Source organism: Scyliorhinus torazame, chromosome 27 (genome assembly GCF_047496885.1).
Source record: "Scyliorhinus torazame isolate Kashiwa2021f chromosome 27, sScyTor2.1, whole genome shotgun sequence".
NCBI classification, from domain to species: Eukaryota; Metazoa; Chordata; class Chondrichthyes; order Carcharhiniformes; family Scyliorhinidae; genus Scyliorhinus; species Scyliorhinus torazame.
Genome location: NC_092733.1, coordinates 17,100,081 through 17,112,455, shown reverse-complemented (window position 1 = coordinate 17,112,455; position 12,375 = coordinate 17,100,081). Strand labels below are relative to the sequence as shown.

Genomic DNA, 12,375 nt, shown 5'->3' with positions numbered 1-12,375 from the left:
TGAGGTCATTATGGCGGTGGCGAAGCATTTAAAGTTGCCTGAGATACAGTTTGACTCATTGGAAATGGCAAAAATTCAGTTACAAATTAAACAAATGGAACATGAGAAAGAATTAAAGCAGCTTGAATATGAAAGAGATGGAGGGGAAAAAGAAAGAGAAAGGGAGATACAGATCAGGGAAAAAGATAAAGAGAGAGAGTTTGAACTTCAGAAAATGGCCATGAAACATGACAGTCAGTTAAAATTGGCAGGCATAAAGGGAAACGTACAGTTGGATGATAGTGTTGAGGATATGAGAGAGCGTCACAGTCGAAGGCTTGGTGGGGATCTATTTAAATATGTCCAAGCATTGGCAAGGTTTGATGAGAAGGAGGTAGAAGCCTTTTTTCATTTTATTTGAGAAGGTAGCTAAACAAATGAAATGGCCACAGGACACGTGGGTATTACTGATTCAAACAAAGCTGGTAAGTAGGGCTAGTGAAGCGTTTGCATCACTACCGGAGGAGGTATCTGGGACGTAAGAGGAGGTGAAAAAATCCATCTTAGGTGCTCATGAACCAGTGCCTGAAGCCTACAGACAAAGGTTTAGAAATTTAAGGAAAGAATTTGATCAAACATACATGGAGTTTGAAAGGATCAGAGTAATTTTGATAGGTGGATGAGGGCTTTGAAAATAGACCAAACGTATGAAACTCTCAAGAGAAAGTATACTTTTGGAGGAGTTTAAAAGTTCAATTCCTGATGCAGTGAGAACTCATGTGGAAGAGCAGAGGGTTAAAACTGTGAGATTAGCAGCAGAAATGGCAGATGATTATGAATTAGTTCATAAATCAAAGCTTGGTTTCCGACATTCAGCCTGTGAGGGATAGAAACTGGGGACATGAGAAATACTCAAGTGGTAAAGGTAAAGGTGATCTGATGGGAGATAATAAGGTGAGTGTACCTCAGACTAAAAAAGAAATCCAGGACGGTGGAAAAGAAATGAAAAGTTTCAAATGTTTTCACTATAATAAACTAGGCCATGTAAAGTCACAGTGTTGGTGGTTGAAGAAAAGCACTGGGAAGGCTGATATGGTAAAATAGGATAAGACAGTGGGGTTTGTTAAAGTGGTGAAGGAAAGCCCAAGTGAAGCGAAGGAGGTGGAAAATATTGCACAGCCTGATCAAGAGGTGATTGATAAGACGGTGCCAGATGTCTTTAAAGAATTTACTTGTGTGGGTAAAGTTTACTCATGTGTATCAGGAGGACCAGGTAAAAATGTCACAATTTTAGGAGATACTGGAGCTAGTCAATCTTTAATGGTAAGAGATGAGGAGTTATGTAGTTTGGGAAGAACGTTGTCAGAAAAAGTGGTAATATGTGGAATTCAGGGTGAGAGGAGCAGTGTTCCAATATATAAGATAAGGTTGGAAAGTCCAGTGAAGAGTGGTAAAGTGATAGTAGGAGTAATAGAGAAACTATCTTGTCCAGGAATACAGTTTATCTTGGGTAATGATATAGCTGGATCGCAGGTGGGAGTGATGCCTACTATCGTGGATAAGCCAGTGGAAAATCAGACAACTGAAGTGTTGAAGGACAAATATCCTGGGATTTTCCGGATTGTGCAGTAACAAGGTCGCAAAGTCATAGGTTAAGACAAGGGGAGAAATCAAAGAGTGAAGATGAAATTTAAGTTCAATTATCAGAAACGATTTTTGATCAGATGGTTGAAAAAGAACAAGAACAGGTGGAGGATGAGGCAGATATATTTAGTTCAGGAAAATTGGCGGAGTTACAACAGAAAGATGTAGAAATAAAACGTATGTATCAGAAAACATACACGGAAGAGGAATCTGAGTGTATACCAGAGTGTTATTACTGTAAAAGTAATGTCTTGATGAGAAAATGGAGACCTTTGCATATGCAGGTGGATGAAAAGTGGGCAGAAGTTCATCAAGTAGTATTGCCGGTAGGGTATAGAAAGGAGGTGTTGCAAGTTGCACATGAGCTACCAGTGGGAGGTCATTTGGGAATAAGAAAAACTCAAGCTAAAATCCAAAAACATGTTTATTGGCCTGGACATAAAGATGTAGTTACATTTTGTCAATCATGTCACACATGTCAAGTGATAGGGAAACCTCAAGCAATGATTAAACCAGTGCCCTTAATACCCATTCCAGCATTTGAGGAACCTTTTACAAGGGTCCTAATTGATTGCATCGAACCGCTTCCTAAAACGAAAAGTGGGAATCAATATCTTTTGGCTATAATGGATGTGTCTACTAGGTTTCCAGAGGCCATTCCAGTACGTAATATTGCAGCTAAAAAGATTGTGGAGGAGTTACTTAAATTCTTTACTAGATATGGACAACCCACAGAAATACAATCGGATCAAGGATCAAATTTTACCTCAAGATTATTCAAACAAGTTATGGATAGCTTAGGAATAAAACAATTTAAATCAACTGTGTACCTTCCAGAATCGCAGGGAGCATTAGAAAGGGGACGTCAGACATTAAAGACAATGTTGAGGGCTTATTGTCAAGATTATCCAGAGGATTGGGATAAAGGAATTCCATTCATACTGTTTGCAATTAGGGATGCACCTAATGAGTCAACCAAATTTAGTCCTTTTGAACTAATCTTTGGTCATGAGATAAGAGGACCACATAAATTGATTAAAGAAAAATTGGTGAGTGAGAAATCGGAAATTTCATTATTGGATTACGTGTCAAATTTTAGGGAACGATTAAATAGAGCAGGTGAATTGGCTGGACAACATTTAAAAGTTGCACAAAATGTGATGAAACGGGTAGCGGACAAGAAATCCAAAGTTCGTAGTTTTGCCAGTGGAGATAAAGTTTTAGTATTGTTACCAGTGGTAGGTGAACCTTTAAAAGCAAGATTGTGTGGACCTTATCAGATTGAAAGTAAATTAAGTGAGGTGAATTATGTGGTAAAAAAGCCAGATAGAAGGAAAACTCACCGAGCGTATCATATGAATATGCTTAAAGGGTACTTTGAAAGGGAAGGAGAGGAAAAGTAGGAGGTTCTAATGATTCTAACTCAAAGTGACGAACCAAATCCAGATGACTGTGAATTTGACATACCTCAAATTAAATTGGAAAACGAGGATGTTCTTAAAAATTGGGATAAATTGTTGAGTTACCTTCCAGAGGAAAAACAAACTGACCTGAAAGAGTTATTGATATCACGTGGACAAGTTTGTGGAGATAAATTGTGAAGTACTAAAATGGCTGTACATGATGTAGATGTGGGAAATGCTGTTCCAATCAAACAACATCCATATAGACTTAACCCTTTAAAATTGGCACAGGTTGACAAACACATTGAGAGTATGTTTAAAAATGGCATAATTGAAGTGGGTTGCAGACAATGGAGCTTACCCATAGTGATGGTATCTAAACCAGACGGTATCCGATGGTTGTGTGTGGACTTTGGAAAGTTTAATGCAGTTACAAGAACGGACTCTTATCCTATCCCACGTTTGGAGGATTGCATAGAGAAAGTGGGACAATCAGCTTTTATTCCCAAATTGGATTTGCTTAAAGGTTACTGGCAGGTACCTTTATCCGAAATGGCAAAGGAGATTTCAGCTTTTGTGACTCCAGGCGGTATATACCAATTCAAAGATATGCCATTTGGCATGAAAAACGGCCCAGCCACATTTCAACGGTTAACTAACAAAGTTGTTTCAGGATTACCCAATTGTGCGGTATACATCGACAATCTGGTAATTTTCAGCCAGACATGGAAAGAACATTTAAAACATCTGATGGAGTTATTCGATCAACTTCAGGAGGCGGGTTTGGTGTTAAACCTAGCCAAAAGTGAATTTGGAAAAGCCCAAGTCACTTTCCTTGGCCATACAATTGGACAGGGTCGAATGGTCACACAGGATGTGAAACCAACAGTTATTGAGGAGTTTCAGATACCCTCAAGGCAAAGGGAAATAATGCGAGTTCTTGGCATGAGTGGATTTGATCGAACATTTGTGCAAAGGTTTTGTAGCGTGATCGCTCCACTGATGGACTTGCTGAAGAAGCGTCGCAAATTTCAGTGGACAATGGAGTTTCAACAGGCATTTGACTGCCCGAAAGCTGTGATAACCAATGCTCATGTGTTGGAAAATTACAAGGGACTCTGTGATCAGATTGAACTAAAATATCCGACTTTAAAGAGAAATGCCGAGGAGTAAAGAAATGGATAGATCGTGCAGAGACCTTCTTGTTCAAAGAGACTGTCAATCAACAGGGATTACAGTTGGAGGAAAAACAAAAAAAATGGACTATATTGTTGTAACTGTTTGCATGTGTTGTTTTTTTTTAAACGAAAAAGTATATTTACCGTGTGCATTTCTTAAAGGATAGTGAAAAGGTGAAAAATGAAACCATCTTGAAGTTGATGGTTTATTTTGTTTTCTTGGGGGGAGGTGTCATTTGAGAGTACCTTTAAGAAATGGGTGTTTAAGAAATGTACCTTTAAGAAATGGGTGTTTATCAGTGATGTCAGAGTGTGGGTGGAGCTGGGCTGTCTGTCAGCTTTTTACTTTTGTTTTAGGCGGTTTGCTGCAGGGTGTGTTTTAGATTCGTTTTCAAAGCTGGATAGCTGCAGTCACAGCCAGAAGGTGTATGAGTCTCTCTCTCATATTCTAAAGGCTGTAAATCGATCCTTTGGTGGTTTAAAACTAATAACTCCTCTCAGTAGTGACTTTAACCTGATGTGCTTCTGTTTAAAGTTTTTTTTAAAGTCTTCTGGATGTTAAAAGGCCAGCTTACGGATTACTTAGTGTTGTATTCTTTGGGGGTTGTATTTGAATTGATGGTTGCTAAGATGTTCACTGTTTGTTTTAAAAAGGTTAACTTGAGTTAATAGAATAAACATTGTTTAGCTTTAAAAAATACTTTTCCATTTCTGCTGTACCACACCTGGAGAGTGGGCCGTGTGCTCCCCGTACCACAGTCTATTAAAGGTTTTGGGTCAGGTGGCCCATAACAACTGGCTGGTGCCCAATAAGCCTATGGGTTGAATGGGAGCGACTGACGGAAAAAAAACACCAAAGTTAAGTCAAAAGAAAATCCCAGTCGAGGCCTGAAGGAAACTCACTCTTTAATTGCTGAAGGGGTGAAACTTGAAAGTTCACACTTGAAAGCTCGCTAACCTCCAGACACATTTTTTTTCAAATCAGAAACAGACACAGAAAGCAGCAGAGTAAAAGCTGGCCTTACGTTTAGGTACCCCACCTGTCCTGTGGCCTGGCTGGAACTGTCGGAGCAGATTAACTGGACAAACTCTTTCAACGGATCTTGGCTGGCGTGATGATGGTAACGGATGGTTGGGTGGGTAAAGTAGGGGCTTGGCTGCTGGATAATGGAGGATGATGGGAAATGGATAGCGGAGGCTGGAGCTCGAGGACTTCCTAACGAAAAACAAGAGGAGGCAAAGGCAAGGCGGTCAGCATTTCAGGAATTATTCTCCGCGACAAACACACGGGTTCACAAGACGAAAACAGTAGCTCGCTTGCGATTCTGCCCTTTCAACTCTGGTATTTGACCTCAGCAAAGGCCGCTGGGAAGTCTTGTTTTCAGCATCTTTCTGTCAAACCCCCGGCGGAAAACCACGCTCATTGTTCAGCCCCATTTGGCACTCAAAAGCTGGCTCGAGCTCCCCACAGAAATTGGGAAGGGGGGTCAGGAAAATACTGGACACGCCCATTCAGCTACCTGCAAACAGTCCTGTCCACCAAAGGACTATCGTTCCCGCTCGTAGAAAGGGAAGGAACTTCATCGGCAAGCATGCGCTCTTGTCTGGACAATGTAAAGGCTCATCTCAATGGGGCCTAGATGCCTTCGCCTGCCAATGGTCGTGCATTCCAGTACAGTTCATGCTACCGACTGATTTGTACACCAAAGATCAGAAAGGTTTCCTAGAATCATAGAATTAACAGTGCAGAAGGAGGCCATTTGGCCCATCAAATCTGCACCGGCCCTTGGAAAGAGTGCCCTACTTAAGCCCATGCCTCCACCCTATCCCCGTAACCCAGTAACCCCACCTAATCTTTTTTTGGGGGGACACTAAGGGCAATTTAGCATGGCCAATCCACCTAACCTGCACATCTTTGGACTGTGGGAGGAAACCGGAGCACCGGGAGGAAACCCACGCAGACACGGGGAGAGCGTTCAGACTCCGCACAGACAGTGGCCCAAGCTGGGAATCGAACCTGGGACCCTGGAGCTGTGAGGCAACCGTGCTAACCACTCTGCTACCGTGCTGCCCAAATTGCCAAGGGCGGCACGGTGGCACAGTGGTTAGCACTGCCCCGGCCCCGGGTAACGGTCCGTGTGGAGTTTGCACATTCTCCCCGCGTCTGCGTGGGTCTCACCCCCACAACACAAAAACATGTGCCGGGTAGGTGGACTGGCCACGCTAACTTGCCCCTTAATGGGAAAAAAAAATTGGGTCGGCAAAATTTATTTTTTTTAAAGAAATGTTTGTCAGAACTCAGCGCCGGGCAGTGAGGGAGCTGCGACTTCCGCGAGTGGTGTTTACCTCGCAGGGGTCCACAGGCACAGGTTGGGCTTTTGGACAAATGCTGCGTTTTACCAGCTGCCGATGATAAATCCATCGCCAGTCCACTCAGAGAGCGGGTTTCTCCGATCTCGTCCACGGCGGGTCCCGTCGCGAGCGAGAACGGAAGATTTTGGCCAGTGTTCCATAGCTGGTGTACCAATAGCTGACGAAACGATCAGGGATGTGTTGTTCCCATCGGGCAAATGTCCTTTGGCTGGATTCGCGCCAGCGCTCCATTCAGCTATGCAACGTTAAAGCCACCCTTTGGAACCTTTGCAAGGGATTAAACTTTTTTTTCCCCTCTCCGTGGCGTCACCAAGGTAACCGAGAGGAGAGGGGCGGCCATTTTTCCATGGGTTGGCACTGGGAGCCTGCTCCAGGAGGCACTGGCCAGGCCCTCTCCAGTTTCCTTTCTCCCTCACGTGATCTGCACCCCTACCTTGCCACAGAACTCCCAAGTGAGATCGGGGCAAACCCGCAAATTGTTGCTCCCGAAGGCCGCCTGGCAAACCTAAGATTTGCCCTTTCCACATTTACTTTGGGTTGGCTAATGCATCATCCTGCGTGCTATAATAGGAGTGCCAGCCTGTTTCCCCTACCCTAACCACCCTTGGCTGCCAGGTGATGCTTCAGGGCATCCAAGCTATCCCCAATGTCTGGTTTGTCCCTCTCATGGTGAAGTTAAGCCACACTGCCCAGGGGCATCTTTCCCTTCCTCACGCCCAGGTACAGGATCTGGATCGAGATCTCAGCATGCAAGGGAACATGGGCAAGGTCCACGGCAAGCATTCCGTAAGGAAAAGGCGGCTCATTGACCATGGAGCATAATGGAGATAATCGGCACATTCAGTCTTTCTCACCTGGTCTGGCTCCTGCTATCACGGGCAGTGGGTGATGTGTGAAGGCCATCCGCGAGGAGACGGTTTGTGAGGGCGTTCCGCTGACAAACTCGTGCTTTGTCGACTTCTTTAAGGAAGTGGGCGATGTCATTCCTGGGGGACAGACAATTGACACGTCAGATTCACGCCAGCCCCATCACTCAGGCCCAACCAACCAGGAGACCAAGCACAAATCACGCGGACAAGCTGAACAGTGGACATCTGGCCAGAGAACTCATAGCCCCCCTGGATTCGTTTGATCCACTCAACAACCTCCACCTTGACAGGAAAGCCACCTTTTTTTGAATTTGGTCTTTCAAGAGAATCACCCTCTGACAGTGCGGCACTCCCTCAGTACTGACCCTCTGACAGTGAGGTGCTCCCTCAGTACTGACCCTCTGACAGTGCGGCACTCCCTCAGTACTGACCCTCTGACAGTGAGGTGCTCCCTCAGTACTGACCCTCTGACAGTGCGGCACTCCCTCAGTACTGACCCTCTGACAGTGAGGTGCTCCCTCAGTACTGACCCTCTGACAGTGCGGCACTCCCTCAGTACTGACCCTCTGACAGTGCGGCACTCCCTCAGTACTGACCCTCTGACAGTGAGGTGCTCCCTCAGTACTGACCCTCTGACAGTGCGGCACTCCCTCAGTACTGACCCTCTGACAGTGAGGTGCTCCCTCAGTACTGACCCTCTGACAGTGCGGCACTCCCTCAGTACTGACCCTCTGACAGTGCGGTGCTCCCTCATTACTGACCCTCTGACAGTGCGGTGCTCCCTCAGTACTGACCCTCTGACAGTGCGGCGCTCCCTCATTACTGACCCTCTGACAGTGCGGCACTCCCTCAGTACTGACCCTCTGACAGTGCGGTGCTCCCTCAGTACTGACCCTCTGACAGTGCAGCACTCCCTCAGCACTGACCCTCTGACAGTGCGGCACTCCCTCAGTACTGACCCTCTGACAGTGCAGCACTCCCTCAGTACTGACTCTCTGACAGTGCGGCACTCCCTCAGTACTGACCCTCTGACAGTGCAGCACTCCCTCAGCACTGACCCTCTGACAGTGCAGCACTCCCTCAGTACTGACCCTCTGACAGTGCGGCACTCCCTCAGTACTGACCCTCTGACAGTGCGGTGCTCCCTCAGTACTGACCCTCTGACAGTGCGGTGCTCCCTCAGTACTGACCCTCTGACAGTGCAGCACTCCCTCAGTACTGACCCTCTGAGAGTGCAGCACTCCCTCAGTACTGACCTTCTGACAGTGCAGCAATCCCTCAGTACTGACCCTCTGACAGTGCGGCACTCCCTCAGCACTGACCCTCTGACAGTGCAGCACTCCCTCAGTACTGACCCTCTGACAGTGCGGTGCTCCCTCAGTACTGACCCTCTGACAGTGCATCATTTGTTGCCCTTGAACTGAGAGGCCATTCCAAAGGAGGGTCAGTCACATCGTTGTGGGGTCCGGAATCACATGTAGGCCAGACCGGGTATGGACGGCCGATTTCCTTCCCTAACGGGGCAGTAGTGAACCAGATGATGGTTATCGTGGCTGACATTGCCAAGACGGGCTTTTCAATTCCAGATTTTATTAATTGAATTTAAATCCCTCCGGCTGCCTTGGCGGGATTCGAACCCACGTCCCCAGAGCTTTAGCCTGGGCCTCGGCATTGCTAATCCAGTGACATTACCGCACTGCTGCCGACGATGGGGTTTGGTGCAAGTTCAGCTACAGGGAAAAGACGACCTCGGGTTTATCGAGGCTGGAAGATGGGACGAGGCTGAGTTTCTCGGGGTAAACCTTTCCAGAGCAGAAAAAGGATGGATGAGGGTCCCAACTGAGTTTAAGCTGAGGCATAGACAGGGATGGGCAATGTTACAGACATGGACGTAGAGGATCCTGATGATGGACTGGATCTAATGGTTCCAAATGCATTTCTTTGGGGATTGCCAGGACTGTGCACACTCCATGATAAAACAGGCTGCACACTTTCTCAGGAAGGAATGGGCTCACTAGGCCGAACAGCCTGCTCCAAGCTCTTGACTGCACTCCTCCACTCTCCGTCCATCTCTCCTCCCCTCTGCTCTTCTCCCTTTCCCTCACCTCTCTCTCTCACTCGCTCTTTCGCCACCTTTCTCTTTCCCTTTCCACCTCTCCTTCCTTTCCTCCTCGCTCTCTTTTTCCTCCTGGATACAGCTTAGAAGAAAGTAACAGTGTGACACGAGGGAAAATGAAGTAAAAATAACCTGTGTTGGCAACAGGATCATCAGTACGGGTCTGCCTGTGATTGCTAGAAGCTCCAAAACCATGGCAAACTCTTAAAAAAGCGACATTTAAACCCTCTGGACTAACCTCATTAACATTACACCCTGTATGCTTCATCCGATGCCGGTGCTTATGTAGTTACATTGTATACCTTGTGTTGCCCTATTATGTATTTTCTTTTATTCCCTTTTCTTCCCATGTACTTAATGATCTGTTGAGCTGCTCGCAGAAAAATACTTTTCCCTGTACCTCGGTACACGTGACAATAAACAAATCCAATCCAATCCAATCCTCTGTGTGGTTCTCTGGCAGCTTTGACTTTGTCTATATATATGTTTCTGGATCATACCTCTTAATTCGCCTGAGGAAGGAGCAGCGCTCCGAAAGCTAGTGATTTGAAACAAACCTGTTGGACTTTAACCTGGTGTTGTAAGACTTCTTACTGTGCTCACCCCAGTCCAACGCCGGCATCTCCACATCATGGCTACCATCGACACCGCAAACTGCCGGCTCAAAGTGGAGAGGACCTCCAGGACGATCGCGCATATAGGCACTGACATTAAGTTCCTACAAAGATGCAAGAAAGCAGACAAGATCCCGAAAGGGCGACAGATCACAAACCCACTCAAGTCGACCTACAACACAGACTACGCTGCGAGACTCTGCCGTTGCACCTCTCTCACACTCCTTAACCACCTCGTACGCCAGCTCTACAGCAGACGACGCAGCCTGGAAACCAAGATAGAGGCCATATTCTCAACTTGCGCTCAGGACGCAGCAGACCAGCTGTGGAACACCGCCAAACAGATGAGACAACAATACTCTGCCACCTATATGCACACCAAGAACAGGAAGCTTGAGAAACTCGGCATCACCACCAGCAGCAACCAAGCCACCCCCGGTGTCACAGTAGAAAACAATACAGGGAAATCTATTGTCAACTTGTCAGATTACACCCTTCAACCAGACCAAATCGAAGTCCTCAGCAGAGGGCTCAATTTCTCCACCACCACCAAAATGGACCCCATCAGTCTCGCGGCAGACACGGAGGAATTCATCAGGCGAATGAGGCTCCGGGAATTCTTCCACAGAGCCCAAAAGGCCAACAGCGAACCCAAGCAGACTACCAATGAACCAGAACAGCAGACCGAGAGATCTGCGGTGCGGCAACTGAAGAGGGAAGAGTCGAATTGGACCCCTCCGGAAGGCCACTGCCCTAGACACGACATGTATGCTCAGGCCGTCAAGAGTCGCGTCAATGCCAGATTCATCAGACGCATTCACAAGACAGCCCCGAACGTCACCCAAGCACAACGCAATGCCATCCGCGCTCTCAAGACCAACCACAGCATCGTCAACAAACCAGCAGACAAAGGAGGGGCTACTGTCATACTGAACAGAACGGACTACTGCAGAGAAGTATACCGACAACTCAACAACCAAGAACACTACAGACAGTTACCCGCAGATCCGACCAAGGAACACATCCGCCAACTTAACAGACTGATCAAGACCTTGGATCCAGATCTTCAGAGCACCCTACGTGCTCTCATCCCACATACTCCCCGCATTGGAGATCTCTACTGCCTCCCGAAAATACACAAGGCCAACACACCAGGCCGTCCTATCGTTTCAGGCAATGGGAACTTTGTAAGAACCTCTCTGGCTACATCGAGGGCATCTTGAAACCCATCGTACAAGGTACGCCCAGCTTCTGTCGCGACACGACGGACTTCCTACAGAAACTCAGCACCCATGGACCAGTTGAACCAGGAACATTCCTCGTCATAATGGACGTCTCGGCACTCTACATCAGCATCCCCCATGACGACGGCATTGCTGCAACAGCCTCAGTACTCAACACCGACAACTGCCAATCTCCAGACGCAATTCTGCAACTCATCCGCTTCATTCTGGATCACAACGTCTTCACCTTCGACAACAAGTTCTTCATCCAGACGCACGGAACAGCCATGGGGGCCAAATTCACACCCCAATACGCCAACATCTTCATGCACAAGTTTGAACAAGACCTACTCGCCGCACAGGACCTTCAACCGACTTTATACACCAGATACATCGATGACATGTTTTTCCTTTGGACCCACGGCGAAGAATCACTGAAACGACTACACAATGACATCAATAAGTTCCACCCAACCATCAGACTCACCATGGACTACTCGCCAAAATTAGTTGCATTCTTGGACACACTCGTCTCCATCAAGGACGGTCACCTCAGCACTTCGCTTTACCGCAAGCCCACGGATAACCTCACGATGCTCCACTTCTCCAGCTTCCACCCTAAACACATTAAAGAAGCCATCCCCTATGGACAACCCCTCCATATACACAGGATCTGCTCAGATGAGGAGGGGCATAACAGACATCTGCAGACGTTGAAAGATGCCCTCGTACGAACGGGATATGGCGCTCGACTCATCGATCGACAGTTCCAACGCACCACAGCAAAACACCGCACCGACCTCCTCAGAAGACAAACATGGGGCACAACCGACAGAATATCTTTCGTCGTCCAGTACTTTCCCGGAGCGGAGAAACTACGACATCTTCTTCACAGCCTTCAACACGTCATCGATGAAGATGAACATCTTGCCAAGGTCATCCCCACACCCCCACTACTTGCCTTCAAACAACCGCG

At 46.9% G+C, this 12,375-nt stretch overlaps 1 protein-coding gene across 5 annotated transcripts in view; it reads right to left on the bottom strand.

Moving 5' to 3' along the window:
* nfixb (nuclear factor I/Xb) overlaps positions 1-12,375 on the bottom strand; it is a 602,733-nt gene that overhangs the window by 265,239 nt on the left and 325,119 nt on the right. For 4 of the 5 annotated variants that reach the window (XM_072491035.1, XM_072491034.1, XM_072491031.1 and 1 more), the window contains 2 exons: positions 7,432-7,563; positions 5,230-5,420 (listed from right to left, as the gene is read on the bottom strand). In XM_072491035.1, the coding sequence (XP_072347136.1) occupies positions 5,230-5,420; positions 7,432-7,563 (323 nt within the window). The remainder of the gene's footprint in view (positions 1-5,229; positions 5,421-7,431; positions 7,564-12,375) is intronic. The other variant, XM_072491032.1, reaches the window with a different exon arrangement.